At 47.2% G+C, this 14985-nt stretch overlaps 1 protein-coding gene across 1 annotated transcript in view; it reads left to right on the top strand.

The window, feature by feature from the left end:
* The window catches only part of PPAP2B (phosphatidic acid phosphatase type 2B), a 59957-nt gene extending 46423 nt beyond the window's left edge, over positions 1-13534 (top strand). The window contains exons 6-7 of the mRNA XM_009993604.1: positions 7425-7601; positions 13025-13534. Coding sequence (XP_009991906.1) covers positions 7425-7601; positions 13025-13150 — 303 coding nt within the window. The 3' untranslated portion in view covers positions 13151-13534. The remainder of the gene's footprint in view (positions 1-7424; positions 7602-13024) is intronic.
* The last annotated feature ends 1451 nt before the right edge of the window (positions 13535-14985 follow it).

The following is a 14985-nucleotide window of genomic DNA, read 5'->3' as shown; positions in this document are numbered from 1 at the left end:
ATCTCCTCTAAGCTCAGAGTAGCAAGCAAATTACAAACACAGCACTAATAAACTTTTATCTCTGGGCAATGCTTCCCCCCAGCCCTTTACCCTCCAAAAATATCAATATTAGAGTATTGTGGTTAGTTTTGGTCCCTGCTCTACAAAAAGGATGCATAGGCTGGAGGGGGTCCAGAGAAGGGCCACAAGGATGATCAAGGGACTGAAGGACCTGCCATCTGAGGACAGGCTGAGAGAAGTGGGTTTGTTCAGAAAAGAAGACTCAGGGGAGACTTCATTACCATGTTCCAGTACTTAAAGGGTAGCTACAAAGAAGTTGGAGATTCCCTGTTTACAAGGAGTCATTTGGAAAAGACATGGGGTCATGGGTACAAGTTGTTCTGGGGAGATTCTGGTTGGACAGAAGAGGTAAATTTTTCACCATGAGGACAGTCAACCATTGGAATAGTCTCCCAAGGGAAGTGGTAGATTTCCCCCACGTTGGATGGTTTTAAGTCTCAGCTTGACAGGGTGCTGAACCACCTCATGAAAACTATAGTATTATCTAGAAAGGTTGGACCAGATGATCCTTGAGGTCCCTTCCAGCCTGGCATTCCATGATTCCATAAGTTTCCACTGCTCCCTCCTACCTTTTCAGCCCTTAATCCCCCCTCTCTGTGAGCGATTTCTGATATTTAATTATTAAGCTTTCCAGGCTTTTGGGGGTGGTGTATTAAATTTTTCGCTTGTTTTCCTTGTATTTTTTTTCGTTCTTGGAAAACTTTTGGATTTCTTGAGTAAACTTTTTGGCTGTTTCCTCCTCGCTGCATTACGATGCGGAGTGTCCCGGCAATGCTTGGCAGGAGGCTGAGCCCTCCCTCCCTGCCTTTGCAGAACTTTTTGAGCTGAGTTTGGAAACCATCACTCACACTGGCATGTATTTATTTCCAAGGAGATCTGCAGGCAGCCAGATAAGTCAGGCCTGAGATGCTTTTGAGCCTGGCATCCGGAAACAGTGAGGACTTCCAGTCGCTGTTACATTGGTGGTGATTTTTCTCCAAATACTCAGCAAGATTTGGGTTGTCCTTCCAGACAGGTTGTTGTTTTTTTTTAGGAGATGCTGCTCCAGGGCTTTCTTGGCAGCCAAACCCAGTGCTTTGCCTTTTGCACAGGGTCATGGCCTGCAGTATCCTTCAGGGTCCTCATCCTTCCCATCTTCTCACCTCAGCAGTGGCTGCCCAAAGTCACCAGGGCTTGACCCTGTTTCCGCAGGGCACTGTGCAGACCGTGTTGCTTGGCTGGGTTTTTTCCATGTTTTTCTGAAAAGCCAGCAGTTATGGAGCAAGCAAGAAATGAAGTGGCCTGTGACAGTGCAGCTGGAATGCTGGTGTCCAGAGGGGGAGTGACAGGAGGTGCAGTGGAAGCCCCAAAACTGCTGTGCACCAGTGCCTGCTTTATGATTTTCTTTCTAACTTTGCAGCAGGCTTCAGAAGGGATGTCCAGCTCCTGCAGAATTCTTTGGAGCAGAAAGCAGCTTCTGATCTTTCTTTGCTGCCCTTCCCTGTCCCCACAGTGGAGCACTTGGGCTATCAGCAGCCTCTGCTCTTCTCCCTGCCTGATAGAGGATAAGAGGCTTCTCCACTTACTCCTCTTCATGGAGCATTTTTTACCCCCCCAGTCCCTTAAGAATGATTTTGTTTGTTTGTTTTTCCTTGTCCTGAAACTGGCATAAGGTTGGTAACAGGCTCCATCTGACCAGCTGCTCAATTGCCATGTGCCTTAAAAATTCAGGAGAAAAATTGCACCAAGTGTTCAGTCATAAATTGAAAGAAGAAAAATGCCTCTTGAGACAAGTTGGATCATAGAGGTCTTTTCCAGCCATGACAATTCTGTGATTCTGTGGTATCAGAGGTGTGGAAATCACAATCTTAGGGGTCTTTTCCAACCTAAATTATTCTAACTTGTTTCACAGCCCTCTCCTCTGGCTCCCTGGCCACTGCCTGAACATGGTATCTCCTAGAAAAAAGGGAGGCAGAAAATCTGTCATGTTGGAGAGGATGGTAAAACCCCAGAATAATTGCAACAAACATTTTTGAAATTGAGGTTGTAATAACCCAGAGGGATTTTATTCAATGCAGAATAAACCCCACTCTCTTGCCCAGCTCAGTTACTGAGAGGGTTTTTGGAAGCCTGGTTTAGAAACGTGGCATCCATGCCAGCACCTGCAGGGGGTGGGTTTGTTGGATTTAATCAGGGAATCATCTCAATGGTTGTTCTCTGGCTCCTGGGAAGTGAGGGCTGTGCTGCAGCAGGTTGCTGCTGGTGCTTTGGTTACCAGGAATTTGCCAGGAGCATTCTCAGAGTGGGGGTATGTGTAGGGCTGAGCGTGTGCTGCAGAGACTTGGCCGATTCGCCACATCCTGAGAGCGTTCCCTGTTAACAATACTTCATGTTTCAAGGATAAGTCACTTCCCGTCTTTCTTGGCATTCCCTGGCTTCACTCTTGGAGCCCTTTCTAAATGATAATCATAGAACTGTTCAGGTTGGAAAGGACCTTTGGGAACACTGAGTGCAACCATCATCCCTACTCTACAAAGTTCTCCCCTAAACCATCTCCACAACCACCACATCCAAACAACCCTTGAACACATCCAGGGATGGTGACTCCACCACCTCCCTGGGCAGCCTATTCCAGTGTCTAACCACTCTTTCTGTGAAAAAATATTTCCTAATGTCCAGTCTGAACCTCCCCTGTTGCAGCTTGAACCCATTCTCTCTTGTTCTGTCAGTTTTCAAGCTTGCCTCACCTGATGGAGACGGGTGCCAGAAAGCTTTAGGTGGCCTATTCAAAGATACCCAGATTTCCAGACATCCCAACAGGGCTTCTCCTGCACCATGGGAATGGATTTGCCCAGGTGTTTGGTGGCCACTGGATCTGTGACCACAGCTTCCACACTGCCCAACACAGCAGCAGTGCCCTGTGGTATCCATCCAGGAAAAGCAGCTTGGCCACAGGTTCCTGGTAGGAAAAATGCAGATAGATGCCAAGACTCACAGGGCTTTAGGGGAAAAGTCTCAGGGAAAGGCACTTGGAACACAGGAAAATCTCCTGGGATTTAGTTCTGGGACTTCAAGGCTGAATTTCTCCCAGCCTCCTTGTCACCAAGAACACCCAATTAACATCAGGCCTTTGTATTAAAAAATGAAGAGGGGAAATTACACTTGGGTAATCCTCTTTGTCTAAATTTTCCTTGCTTTGTTACTCCTTGGCTGAGGGAGCCTGTAATACATATTTATAGCAGACTGAGGAAGGAGGAGGTAACAGCCCTCTGGACCTGACCCCACACCTCCAGATTTAGTTTTGTTGGACATTAGGAGTCTATCTCTCAGCAATGTTGGCTGATGCTGGATAAAATGGGGGTAAAACAGGGCAGGTTGCATATTTAATGTGTGGTGGTGGGATGAAGACTTCAGGTTGGATTTGGTGTGTTCTGCTGAGTTGTGTTAAAAAATGAGAGATGTTGCTGGTTTTGTGGATCTTGTGAGCGTGGAGGTTTGCACTGGGGCTTCCTGCTGAAGGGTGGAGGAGGTCCCAGAGCCCCCATGCTGCTGAGCAATGATGTGTGAAGGAAACTGTGGTGGTTGTGGACTTGGAGTCAAGCTTAGCAGTGATCTTAGTAAGCGAATAAACTGGAATGATGTCAGAGGCCAGTGCTGAGGTGTGGATTATGTTGCTGACCCAACGGGGATATTCCCAATGGAGAGGGAGGATGCTGTACGCCCAGCAAAGGCAGGGGAGAGGCAAACAACACATCTCTTTGGTGCTGGGAAGTCTTTCTCCTGTCTGTGTGTCCTGGCCATCTTGGTGCTAAAAGCCAAATTTGCCCTTTTCCCTTCCTGCAGCTGGCTTGTTATACTGGAGTGAGTTTGGGTTTGAGGGGTTTTGGGTCCAAACTGCTTTGGATACCACTCTCTTTGCAGATGGGGTTGGAGATGGAGGTAACTTTAGGTCACACAGTCAGAAACAAGCCCAGCCATTTCCCAGAAGGAAACCTTAGCTGTGACCAAGTGATGTGGTTGATGGAGTTCAGCCCTGTGTGAACAGGATGGAATTTCTGGGTGGCAAAAAGCCCTGGAAGGCTGGAGGTGATGCTTTTAGCCCCTGTCCCTTGCCAGCTCTTCCTCAATAGGTTTGCTCAGGGTTATGTGTGGTTGCAGACTGTCCCCACCAACACTGTGGAAGTCCCCTGGCAGAAGAAGAGTGGTGTGACGTCCTTCAAGCCATCTGCTTTGTGGTAACTCAGCCTCTGCCAGGAGACAGTGGATGGGAGCTCCAAATAACTCCAGTTCTGTGATTGCACTTGGTTCCACCCATCCTTGCTCCTGCTGATACTCCTCCTGACTTTTGCTGCCCTGTGATGGCCTGTGGTGGAAATAACCCTGGTTGTGGTCTTGCTTCTCTGTCCCCTCCCAGGAAGGAGTCCATCCAGCTACATGTTCCCATCCAGATCTGGCAGTCCTTAGCAGGCACCACTTCAGATTTCCTAAAAGGTTTCCTAAAAGACTCTTCAGAAGGTTTTCAAAGAAATTGCCAGGAGCTTCCCATTTCTTAGTAATAGCACTAATGCCTGTTTTAGGGAAATTCTGATCCTTTCAGCCTCTGAGCCTCTCTTTCACTTCTTGTAAGGGAAAGAACCTCAGCACCCTGGTGTTTGAGCACAGTTTTTTATGCACTGCATGTTCATAATATGCCTGTAGAATGTGAAAAGTGCTGTTACCCTCTTTTTTTTTTCTTTATGAATGGGGAACTAAAGAGCAATTTTTCCAAGACTTTTATTGCTGCAGTTAAAAGGAGCTCATCTGAGATCTTCACACTGGTACTGTGGTGTCTTTGATGCATCTATTTGGGGGGCGTTTTAATCCTCCAAGATATGCAGGTGTGGGGGTGAGCTGGGTGCTGGGGACCTGAGTGGCACCCAGTGCACTCTGTATGGTGCCACACTGCCCTTCCATACCTTTTCTAGGTGTGTGCACAGAAACATGTTTATTTTCTAAATACTTCAGCCCCAAAAGTGTCTGCATTATTATTGTGTGTTCAAACTCAGGGTTTGCTTTTCATTCCTAACTTTTAATAGACACTTTGCTTCCTCACCTATGGGTGAGCTATTGAGTCCAGCAGCAAATTGCTTTTTTTAAGGTATTTGACAGAGCCTCACAACTAAAGTTCATTTTCAAGCCTTCCTGGTGGAACTAAGAGTAATAATTTATAATATACAATACTTGGTACTAATTTTGCTCTGCCACAACATACTGGAACATGAGTTTTGCTCTTGTCACCTGGGCTGGGCTGAGACTCTTGAATATGAAAATAGTCCTGAGCTTAAACCATGGCAATAGAAGCATGTTTTTGTATCTTTTGGGCACTTTAAAAATGTGACTTCTAAAAATGCTGTCTTCTACACTGAGAAGTTGTGTTTAAAGATGTCAGGGCCCACAGCTCTCTTATTACCACCTTCCCTGAATGCATCCTAGGAGGATCATGCCTACACAGTTTATTCTCAGTGGTAGATCACTGGCTGTACAAGTATCATGCCAATGGCAATTCAGCCAGCCTGAGCACTGCTAGCTGAAAATGCAGTTCCCTGCTAATGGACCACAGAGATCTTTGCTTGCAGGAAGAAGTGCCTGCTGTGAAATCACTGCAAGTAACTGTGCAGGATGGAGTTGTGCTATTTTACAGCTCCAGCTTTCCAGCTCAGTGGTGGCTGCATCTTACCTGGAGGGAAAGCACCTCCTCATTACTTGTGGGTTTTTCATTATTTTTGTAGGTCTTTCTGGACAGAACCTGCCTCCTAATTTTGATATGTTGATTGTTGACTCATCTTTCTCCTGAGCATAGAAACTATCACCACAAAGAACCAGCCTCCTGGTGCATTTGCTGGGCTGCATGGTGTGGGTTGGCAGCAGGGACCTGGAGGGCTGTAACTTGTGGGGTGTGCAGGGTGTGGGGTGTGCATGGTGGTGAGGTGGCTTCATTCCCAGGCTTGGGCTGGTTTGCAGAGATATTCCCTGGAATCGTAACGTGTGATACCCAGCACTGAGCTGGTTTGGTACTGCTCTCTTCTATGTTAATTGGCTAGCAATTTGAATAATTTGGAGCATCTGCTCCATTCAAATGGCATGATGTTTCATTTCCTGTAAAGAGCCCAGTGTGTGTTCTTGCTAAAAAGGGGTAAATAGTATGTTTATGCAACAGCCAAATATACTAAATTGGCCAAAACGACACTTCCTCCATATCAGCTTTTCAATTAATTCTGCTTTTATAGGTAAATGGTGTCATTAAGTTATTTGTGGTTTCAGGAACCCAGAGAGAGCTTCATTCTCTTTCATATCAAGGCAGTGTAAACTGCTCTGGGTGTGTAAAAGGGATCGTAAAAGGGTATTAAACCTCTTTCCAGCCCTCTGATGTTGCAGAGTCCCATGCAGCCTGCTGGCTCTGCCTCCCAGCGCTTCATTTGGGAACAAGCAGGAAACACCCGCTGAGCCCACGGGCAGCAGGTCCCAGCGGCAGGAGCCCAACAGTGTTTTCCGGGTGCTTTTCACACCCTTTGAACCATTCAGTGCCTCTCTCCTCCCCAGGCCCAAATGCTGTGGTGTCACAGCCTTCCCCCCTGCCCAGCCCCACACATCTGTGGGCAGCGAGTTGCTGTTTTCCTGTCTTCTCTTCCCGCTTGGCTTCCTGGTTCCCACAGGAACTGGCCGTGCCCACTGGCCGAAACGGAAACAGGCCTGAGATAGTCATGGGGTGGGGGGGGAAATGTCCGTTTGACATCACGTCAGCTTCATCTTTCTGGGTCGAGCCAGGACCTTGCTTTTCCCCCGCTGGGTCACAGTGCCTTCCCAGGCCACGGAAAAATTATGGCGATCTGAGAGAATTGGGTTTTGCATCCACATCATGAGGAGGATGTGTCTGGAAATCCTCGGGGCTGGCTCCAGAGGTGGGGCATGATGTGTTGATTCCTGGTTTTCCTTTGAGAGATGCCATGGGTGCCCTAAATCTGGAACCTTGCTTCTCTTACACACTAAATAGTGGTGGGGCGGGATTTCCTTACTGGGCCTGATGGGATGTTGTGTGTGACCCTGAGGGACTTGGAGGCTGAAGTGGGGCCAGGGGGTGAGCTGGGATGTGGTGGGTCCCAAGCTGCTGGCTCTGCCTCACCAAGGGAGGGCTGTGTCCACCTGCCTCTGCTCACATCCCCTCCACGGGACAAATCCCACCAGCTCTGCTCCCTTCTGCCTGTTGGGAGTCCACACATTTCCAGGAAGCATCCTTCTCCTTTGACAAGCCCCACAGAGCAGTTGCCACCCTGCAAGTGTGTTTTGGGCGCACCTTTGCTGCCCTGCAATTAATGCAACCTTTTTTGTTTTTCCTCTCTTCTCCACAGTTTTATCTGCAGGCCAGATTCACGTGGAAGGGCGCCCGCCTGCTCCGGCCCCTCCTCCAGTTCACCCTCATCATGATGGCGTTTTACACCGGCCTGTCGCGTGTGTCGGACCACAAGCATCACCCCACCGACGTGCTGGCAGGCTTTGCACAGGGAGCCCTGGTGGCTTACTGCGTGGTGAGTGCTTCCTAAACCTCCCCTGGCACAACTTGGAAGCCATTTCTTTGTGTTCTGTTACTTGTTACCTGGGGGAAGAGGTTATTCCACACTTTGGTCCAACCTTCTGTCAGGTGGTTGGAGAGAGCGAGAAGGTCTCTCCTCAGCCTCCTTTTCTCCAGACTAAACAACCCCAGTTCTCTCAGATGCTCCTCATAAGTCTTGTTCTCCAGACCCTTCATCAGCTTTGTTGCCCTTCTCTGGACATGCTCCAGCTCCTCCATGTCCTTTTTGTGCTGAAGGGCCCACACCTGTGGTGTGACCTCACAAGTGCAGAGTGCAGGGGGACCTAGTCCTGCTGGTCACACTATTGCTGATACAAGCAAGGGTGCCAAACAGCATATTCAGGGAAAAATAAACCATTTAGGGGTTTTCCTCCATCAGCTTGACCTCCAGGAGGCTCAGGGTGAAGAGCCTCTTCACCCAGACAGTTTAGACAGGACGAGCGTTTCCCTCTTGACCAACATTATGTGCTTCTCCAGCCACACTGGGTAACAGGCATCGACTTATTTGCAAGTCTTTCCCCCAGGACCCAAACAGGGAGCTTGGGATTGTTGGGATTATGGCTCTTCCCTGCACAGTGTAGCCAAGAGCCATCTCCTGGTGCCTGCCCGGCGAGGGGAAGCCGAGTGCCCCATTTGGTGGTGGGTTTTTAATGTAGTGGAAGGGCTGGTGAGAACACGGCCAACAAAAGCCCTGCCCGCTGCTCTGCAGCTGCCAGGCTCCTTCCCATGCCATTTAATTTCCAAAGAGTGACCTGATTGTGCAGCCCTATAACTCCAAGTGGCACATGGAGGTGCTGAAGCAGGCAGGATGGGGGGCACTGGGCTTTGCCTGAAAACAAAGAGGCTGGGGGTTACGGTCAGTCCTGTGTGTGTGCAGCTTCCTGAGAGCAGGGTTTTAACAGCTTGCCACTTTCTTGGGGTTTGGGTGTTTTGGTTGGGTTTGGTTGAGTTTTCCTGACTGATCTAAAAGTAAAGCAACCCTGGAGGTATCGAGTTCTCTAATACTATATTTTGCAAGGAGAGAAAATAGGATTTTTTAATGTATTTTCCACTTATTGATAGTATTCCAAAGCCAAGACAAAAATGTCATTGTTGGGAAGTTTTTATGAAGTATTATGAGCTGTAGCTGTTTGCCATTGCCTCGTGCCAATGTCCCATGTGGGGCCAGCAAACTCAGAGAGGGAAAATTAGAGAGATTTGCTGTTGCTGTAAGGCTTGCTCCCAGCAACAGTGTTACAGGTCCCATGTCCTTCATTCCAACATTGGCAGCGTGTTTCTCCAAATCCTGGAAATCGTTTCGTACCCCAGCAGTCAGCTGGAGCACCGTGATGGCAACCCTGAGGAGAAAAGGCCCTGGGGCAGTGAAGGGAGTAACAGAACAGCTTGTCTCGGTCCTGCTGCCTCAGTTTGTATCTTTTGGGTTTGTTGATACATCAACTACACATCACCAGGCAGTTTTGCAAGGGAATATTTACCTCTCTGTGCACCTTTCTGCTTGGGAAGTGGGGTGACAGCAGTTGATAGGCGGAGCAGGTACCAGTGGATCTATCCATGGAGTTTCAGAAAGACAATAGCTCTCGGGATGGGTGTCTGGGTGCTTCCTGGCCAGGACAAGTGGCAGGGCTGGCTGTCCCCTCTGGCAGCTGGAAGCTGTGCTGGGAATGGGAGGCTGTGGTGGTGCTGGGCTGGTTTTCCTGTGTCAAGGTAAACCCACATAGGAAGCAGCTGCTTGGAGTTTCACAGGCAGACTCGGGTTTCCCTGCGAGCCTGGGGCAACCCGCACTGCTCTTCCCAGCCAGCTTCTGGAAGGGCAGTTGTCTCCACACCCTTGGCAGGCATGGCTGGGAACATCTGAGGCAGCAGTTGAGGACTAGGACAGGGTTTAAAGCCACCCCTTGTCCCATTCTAGCTGCCTGTGAAGAACTAGCAATGTGTTCTTGTTCTCCCAAACCTGGCTTTGCTGGTGTGAACCGTGGCCCAGGTGGGGCTGGCTGACTTTGGGAGGTGGCAGCAATGGACAAAGAGAAAGGCCCCCCTGAGACTCCAAGAAGTTTGCATTAAATGTAGAGTTTAGCAGCTTCTTGCTAAAAGCTCTGGGATCCAGCTCTTGTGCCTGGGATGCTCTGAAGCAGAGGGAGGGGCCTACAGACTCATCAGCTCCAACCCACCCTGGGTGCTCCCAGACACACCTTCCCCCAACAAAGCCTTCAAGAGTCCTCTGATGATAGTCAAGGGCTGTTAAAATACCATAGTTATCAGGCTGTAATTTTCAGTAGAAACCAATTGTGGGTTTCATCTCCGAGGGCTGCCAGAGTTTAAATCCAGGTTGTGCTGCAGCAGACACGTTTGTCCTTCAGTGCCTGAAATAACAACCAGAAGACATTAGTGTCAAGCACTTCCAGCTGATGAAACACTCAGACTTGGATCCAGGGTGAAATACGATGAGGAATTCTTAAATGGAGAGTTTTTATACTCACTGTAAGCAGGCTGCTGTGTGTTGTGTAGTTTATGTCTCATAATGGAGAGAGGAAAGGAGAGATGTCTGAAGGACGTGCTCCTGGTGTTGCTCTGGTGAGCTCAGATGAGTTGTTTTAACCTCTCTGTATATGATTAAGGATTTCTGCAGTATAATGAAAAGGAATAGGAATTTTTAAGTGGCAATATAAGGTACTGGCTTACTTTGTATAACACACTTTAGTCTTCTGCTGTCAAGTTTTCTTTATGGGTGGAGAGCACCTTCTACAGGAAATGGAGCTAATCCAAGTGAAAAACTTTGCACATTTATTAGTCCTTTTTTGTGTTAAGCAGTTCAAGCATTAGGAGGATTTAACACACTCTTTTAACCCCTAAAGATCACATTTCATGATTCCTATAAGTGTTTATATAACCTCCAGCCATGTTCAAGTGAAATACAGTTTAAAGAGAAATGAAACCTCTTACCCAGTCTCTGAATTAAAAGCAGGGAGCAGCACAGTAAAAGCTAAAATACCTAGGATGACACTCCACCATAACTCATTCCTGCCCAAAATAAGGACCAGACTTGGTGTAATCCCCATATGCTTCTTGCACTCAGCAATCTCCTCCCATAAATTGATTTGTCACGGCTATCTTGGGGCAGAAATTGGACATCTTTTTGATTGAATCCAGCTCTCTGAAGTGGGCAAGTGAGCAGGATGGCATCAGAAATACACTGAGCCAGCTGACAGGGGTTTTACACTTACTAGCAACCCAAAAGTAAACCACTGCCAGAGCAGTTCCACACTTTTGCACTGTGATGCTGCAGCAAGAGGCCAGGCTCCAGCCTGCCATCCTTGGCAGGTTCAGCTGGAGCCTGTTATTTAAACAAAAGCACAAATGTTGCTGCTTGGATGCCCTGTAAACAACTTTATCAGCTCTGTTACACAACTAGGCAGCCAGACACTAACACACAGAAAAAAATAAAGAGCTGTTTCATACGTCAGCTCCTTCCCTGCGTTTCCACGAAGCAATAAAAGCTGAGCAACAACAGCTCAGCTTCGTGCATCCTCGCTTATAATTGTAGGAGTAAATTGACACTTACAGCAGGTTCACTGTTCAGCTCAGTTCCTTATCTGTCTGTGCTGACAGAGACTTGCAAAAGTTATTTCCAAGGACAACTAAACCTCTTGTGTAGAGCTCTGGGTAGCTAGAAAATGTGGAGGTGCAGAGGGGAAAAGCTGTCGCTCCTCCCCATGTTACCCAGCCTGGCTGTGCTAATCTGTTACTCCTTTGAGCAGCTCGGCCTTATTTTTTTTTTTTAGTGTATTGATTTATCTTGCTCTTTAAATGTTACATCTGAGAACTGTGGGAGAAAACTGTGCTAATTCCTACAACCACATTCTGCTCCTCCTGAGGCTCTAGCTCAGCAAACCCACAGCTCGGTGTGAATTAATGGTGTTCGAGGATGGCTGAGATGAATCAGCCACGGGCAGAGGCAGTTGGTGGTGGGACCAAAGGTGAAGACTTTGGTTCCAACTGACAAAATGATGAGTCCTCTCCACTTTTTGTCCAGAGGATCTGCACTGTCTGATTCTTTTCCCTTCTGGCACAGGGTTTGGCAAGGGAGAAAGTGCCCCAGTCCTGGAGGACTGATAAGCTTTGTGCAATGGCTGCCAGGGGAGGATGTGGAAGTTTCCTCCCAGCACTTTGTTACTTATTGTGTTGCTCCCTCCCAAAATTACCAAGTGCTGGCTTTTTCACATCCGGCAGAGGGGTTACATCACAGGATATTTAGGAAGAAGAAGTCAGCAATAGATCCTCTTCTCCTCAGACTTTGGCTGCAGGTCCAGACCCCAGCTCTGTACCAGTGTCTTGGTGGGGCAAGAGGAGAGCGTCACTGTTGACTCATTGCCAACAACTTTTAACACAGCTTTGATTTGAGAGCTTTTCATTGCCTACCTGGTGTCTGGCTGAAGGAACTTTCATGCCAACTCCATCCCTAAAAACCACTCACCATGAGTCAGGCCAGTCCTTCAGAGACCTTTGTTGTTTCATTGGCGTGTGGGCCATGTATCTGTTTCCTGGCTTTTCAACCTGTTGAGCAGAGGTTTGGGTGTTGCACTCGGTGATGACGCAGTGAGAAATGACGTTGTTCTGTGATGGTTTTATGCTGTTTTGAGAGGTCTGAGCCTTTTTCCATATCTTACAGAAAAGTGGTAGCAAGCACTTGAGGTTTCACAGCTCTTGGTGTTATCTGCAGGCATCAGTAGCTCCAAAGTGCCTTTTTTTTTTTTTATCCCAGCTTGAAGATCTGAATGTATTCTAGAAGTCAGATTTTCTTAATAAAGCATCACCCAGTGTGGCCTCTACTCTGTCTTAGCGAGACCACATCTGGAGTGTTGTGTCCAGCTCTGGGCTCCCCTGTTCAAGAGGGACAGGGATTTACTTGATAGAGTCCAGTGGAGGCCACTAGGATGGTTAAGGGACTGGAACACCTGCGTTACAAGGAAAAGCTGAGAAACCTGGAGGCTGTTTAGTCTGGAGATGAGAAGATGGGATCTTATGAATGTCTATAAATATCTGAAGGGTGGATGTGAAGAAGGAGGAGCCAATCTCTTTTCAATCATGACCTGTGATAGGACAAGGGCCAATGGATGCAAACTAGAGCACAGGAAGTTCCACATGAACAGGAGTAAAATTTATTTACTGTAAGGGTTACAGAGCACTGGAACAGGCTGCCCAGAGAGGTTGTGCTGTCTCCTTCACTGGAGGCTTTCAAGACCTGTCTGGATGTGTCTCTGTGTGACCTGCCCTAGGTGGTCCTGTTCTGGCAGGGGGATTGGAGTTGATAATTTCCAGAGGTCCCTTCCAACCCCTGACATTCTGTGATTCTAAGTTTGCCTTTTCCACTTACTCCTACAGGTATTTTACGTCTCAGATCTCTTCAAGCCCAAGATAAAGACTTGCCTGCCTCCACCACCCATCCGGAAGGAGATCCTTTCACCTGTGGACATCATTGAGCGAAATAACCATCACAACATGGTGTAGACCTTTGAGCAATTGGATGGGTGTTGTGTTTTATTTTATTTTTATTTTTTTTATTATTTTTTTTTCAAAAAATGACTGCTGACAGCAACTACCTGCTGCTCTCAAATCTCATCAGACAGTAGAATGTAGGGAGAGACTTTCTTGCCTGACCAGTAAAGTCTTACTCTGTGGTCTTTTCAACTTGCAACATGTGGATTAAAGGGGTGGTGGTCAACTTGGTCACGTAAGTCAAAACGACAGTGAGAAAGCAAAAACAAATAAACAAAACAGAAAAGCCAAGCAAACACAGAGAGGTGCCGGAGTTCTGGATGTGCAATTGGTTTGAGTGTTCATGTTGTAGTGAACGCCAAATTGTTCATAGGCTAATGAACACTAAGGGATTTTTGGAAAGCTGGCCATCTTCTAGGTTTTGTTTTTTTCTACTATGAAGATTTCCAGTGCCTGGGAGAAAAAAAAAAAACAACACACACAACAACTCACAACTAAATTGTATAGCACTAAATGTGAGAAACAGCACTGAGTCAAGATCTAGGACTGGTTTGTAAGAGTTGCTTTTTTCTCTTTCTGATACTAGTTCATTTTTGCCTCCTCTATTCCATACTGTGACTTAGTTTAGAAGAAGCTTGCCCAGTCAAAGATCTCTGAAGGGTCTCTCATCACACTACACACCTTCAACAAGCAGTCCTGAGATGTGAGGCTGGGTAACTCCATCCTCTGTGTGGAGAAGCCACGTTTCTTCCTCTCCGCTGGCTCCTTGGTGAGGGTTGGTCCTGCCTGACCCCCCAGGCGTGTGCAGCACCCACAAATGGCCCTTCATGAAATGAGCATCCCCTGCTTTCCCCCTTCCCTCCCCCAGAAAAGAAAACCACAGCAGATTCTCTGCGCGCCTGCGGGAGCTGGCGGGTGGCACGTGGGGAGCAGCGGCTCCGCTGAAGACGCGTTCGCACTACGACCTCGGGGCTGAGTCCCGGGGAAACTTTTGATTCTGCAGTTTTGGGACAGGCTGCTGGGCGGCCTGTCCCAGCCTGGGTGTCAGTCAGTTTGTGCATCTTCCTCCTCCTCTTTCCTCCTCCTCCTGCTCCCCTGGGCACCCCGGTGCGCACCACGGCAGGTGCCAGGTCGTGCGCTGTGCGCGGTGACACCGATGGTAGATCAGCTGTGCCTGTAGCGAGTGTGATTTATGATCTTATTTTTCTTGCCCAGAAACCACAGGTTCTTGGTCTGCAGCCCTTTCACAGAATGAGTTTGCAAAGGGATCCTGCAAAGCATGCAGAATAATGGCCATTTGCACATCCTTCTTACAGAATCCGTCCTATCATTTCAACTATAGCAAGCTATGACTTTTTTTATATATATAAATATTATATAAATAATGTATAAAAAACCCTTAAAAATTAACTATGTAAAATATTATTTCTGAAACAATTTTAGATATATCCACTATGACTATAAACTGTGTCCTGACCTGTGTTATTTACATTTTGCTGCTTAAAAAAGCATTGAATTAATTTTTTTTATAGTCGACTAAAATATTGTAGTTCTGTGGTAGTAATATTTTAATGAAAATAACTACAATTAGAGACATTTGTATAAAAAAAATCATATTAAATTGTCTGTATTTTTGTAATGTTCCATTTTGTAAAGAGAAGAATATTCAAAGACTTTTGTAGAATACAAAATCGAAGTTTGTATCTGCGAAATTATTGCTGTATAAATGTGCTTTTTAAATAAAAGCTCATAACACGACTAAACATCCTGGGGTGAGTTGTGTTCTGCCTTTGGATTGACCTTCCTGTGCCAGAGAAATGGGGCCTTGCTCAGCAGGATGACATGGG

Source organism: Chaetura pelagica, unplaced genomic scaffold (genome assembly GCF_000747805.2).
Source record: "Chaetura pelagica isolate M959 unplaced genomic scaffold, ChaPel_1.0 scaffold433, whole genome shotgun sequence".
NCBI lineage: Eukaryota > Metazoa > Chordata > Aves > Apodiformes > Apodidae > Chaetura > Chaetura pelagica.
The sequence above is the reverse complement of the archived record's forward strand: the minus strand, read 5'-3'. Positions and strand labels throughout refer to the sequence as shown.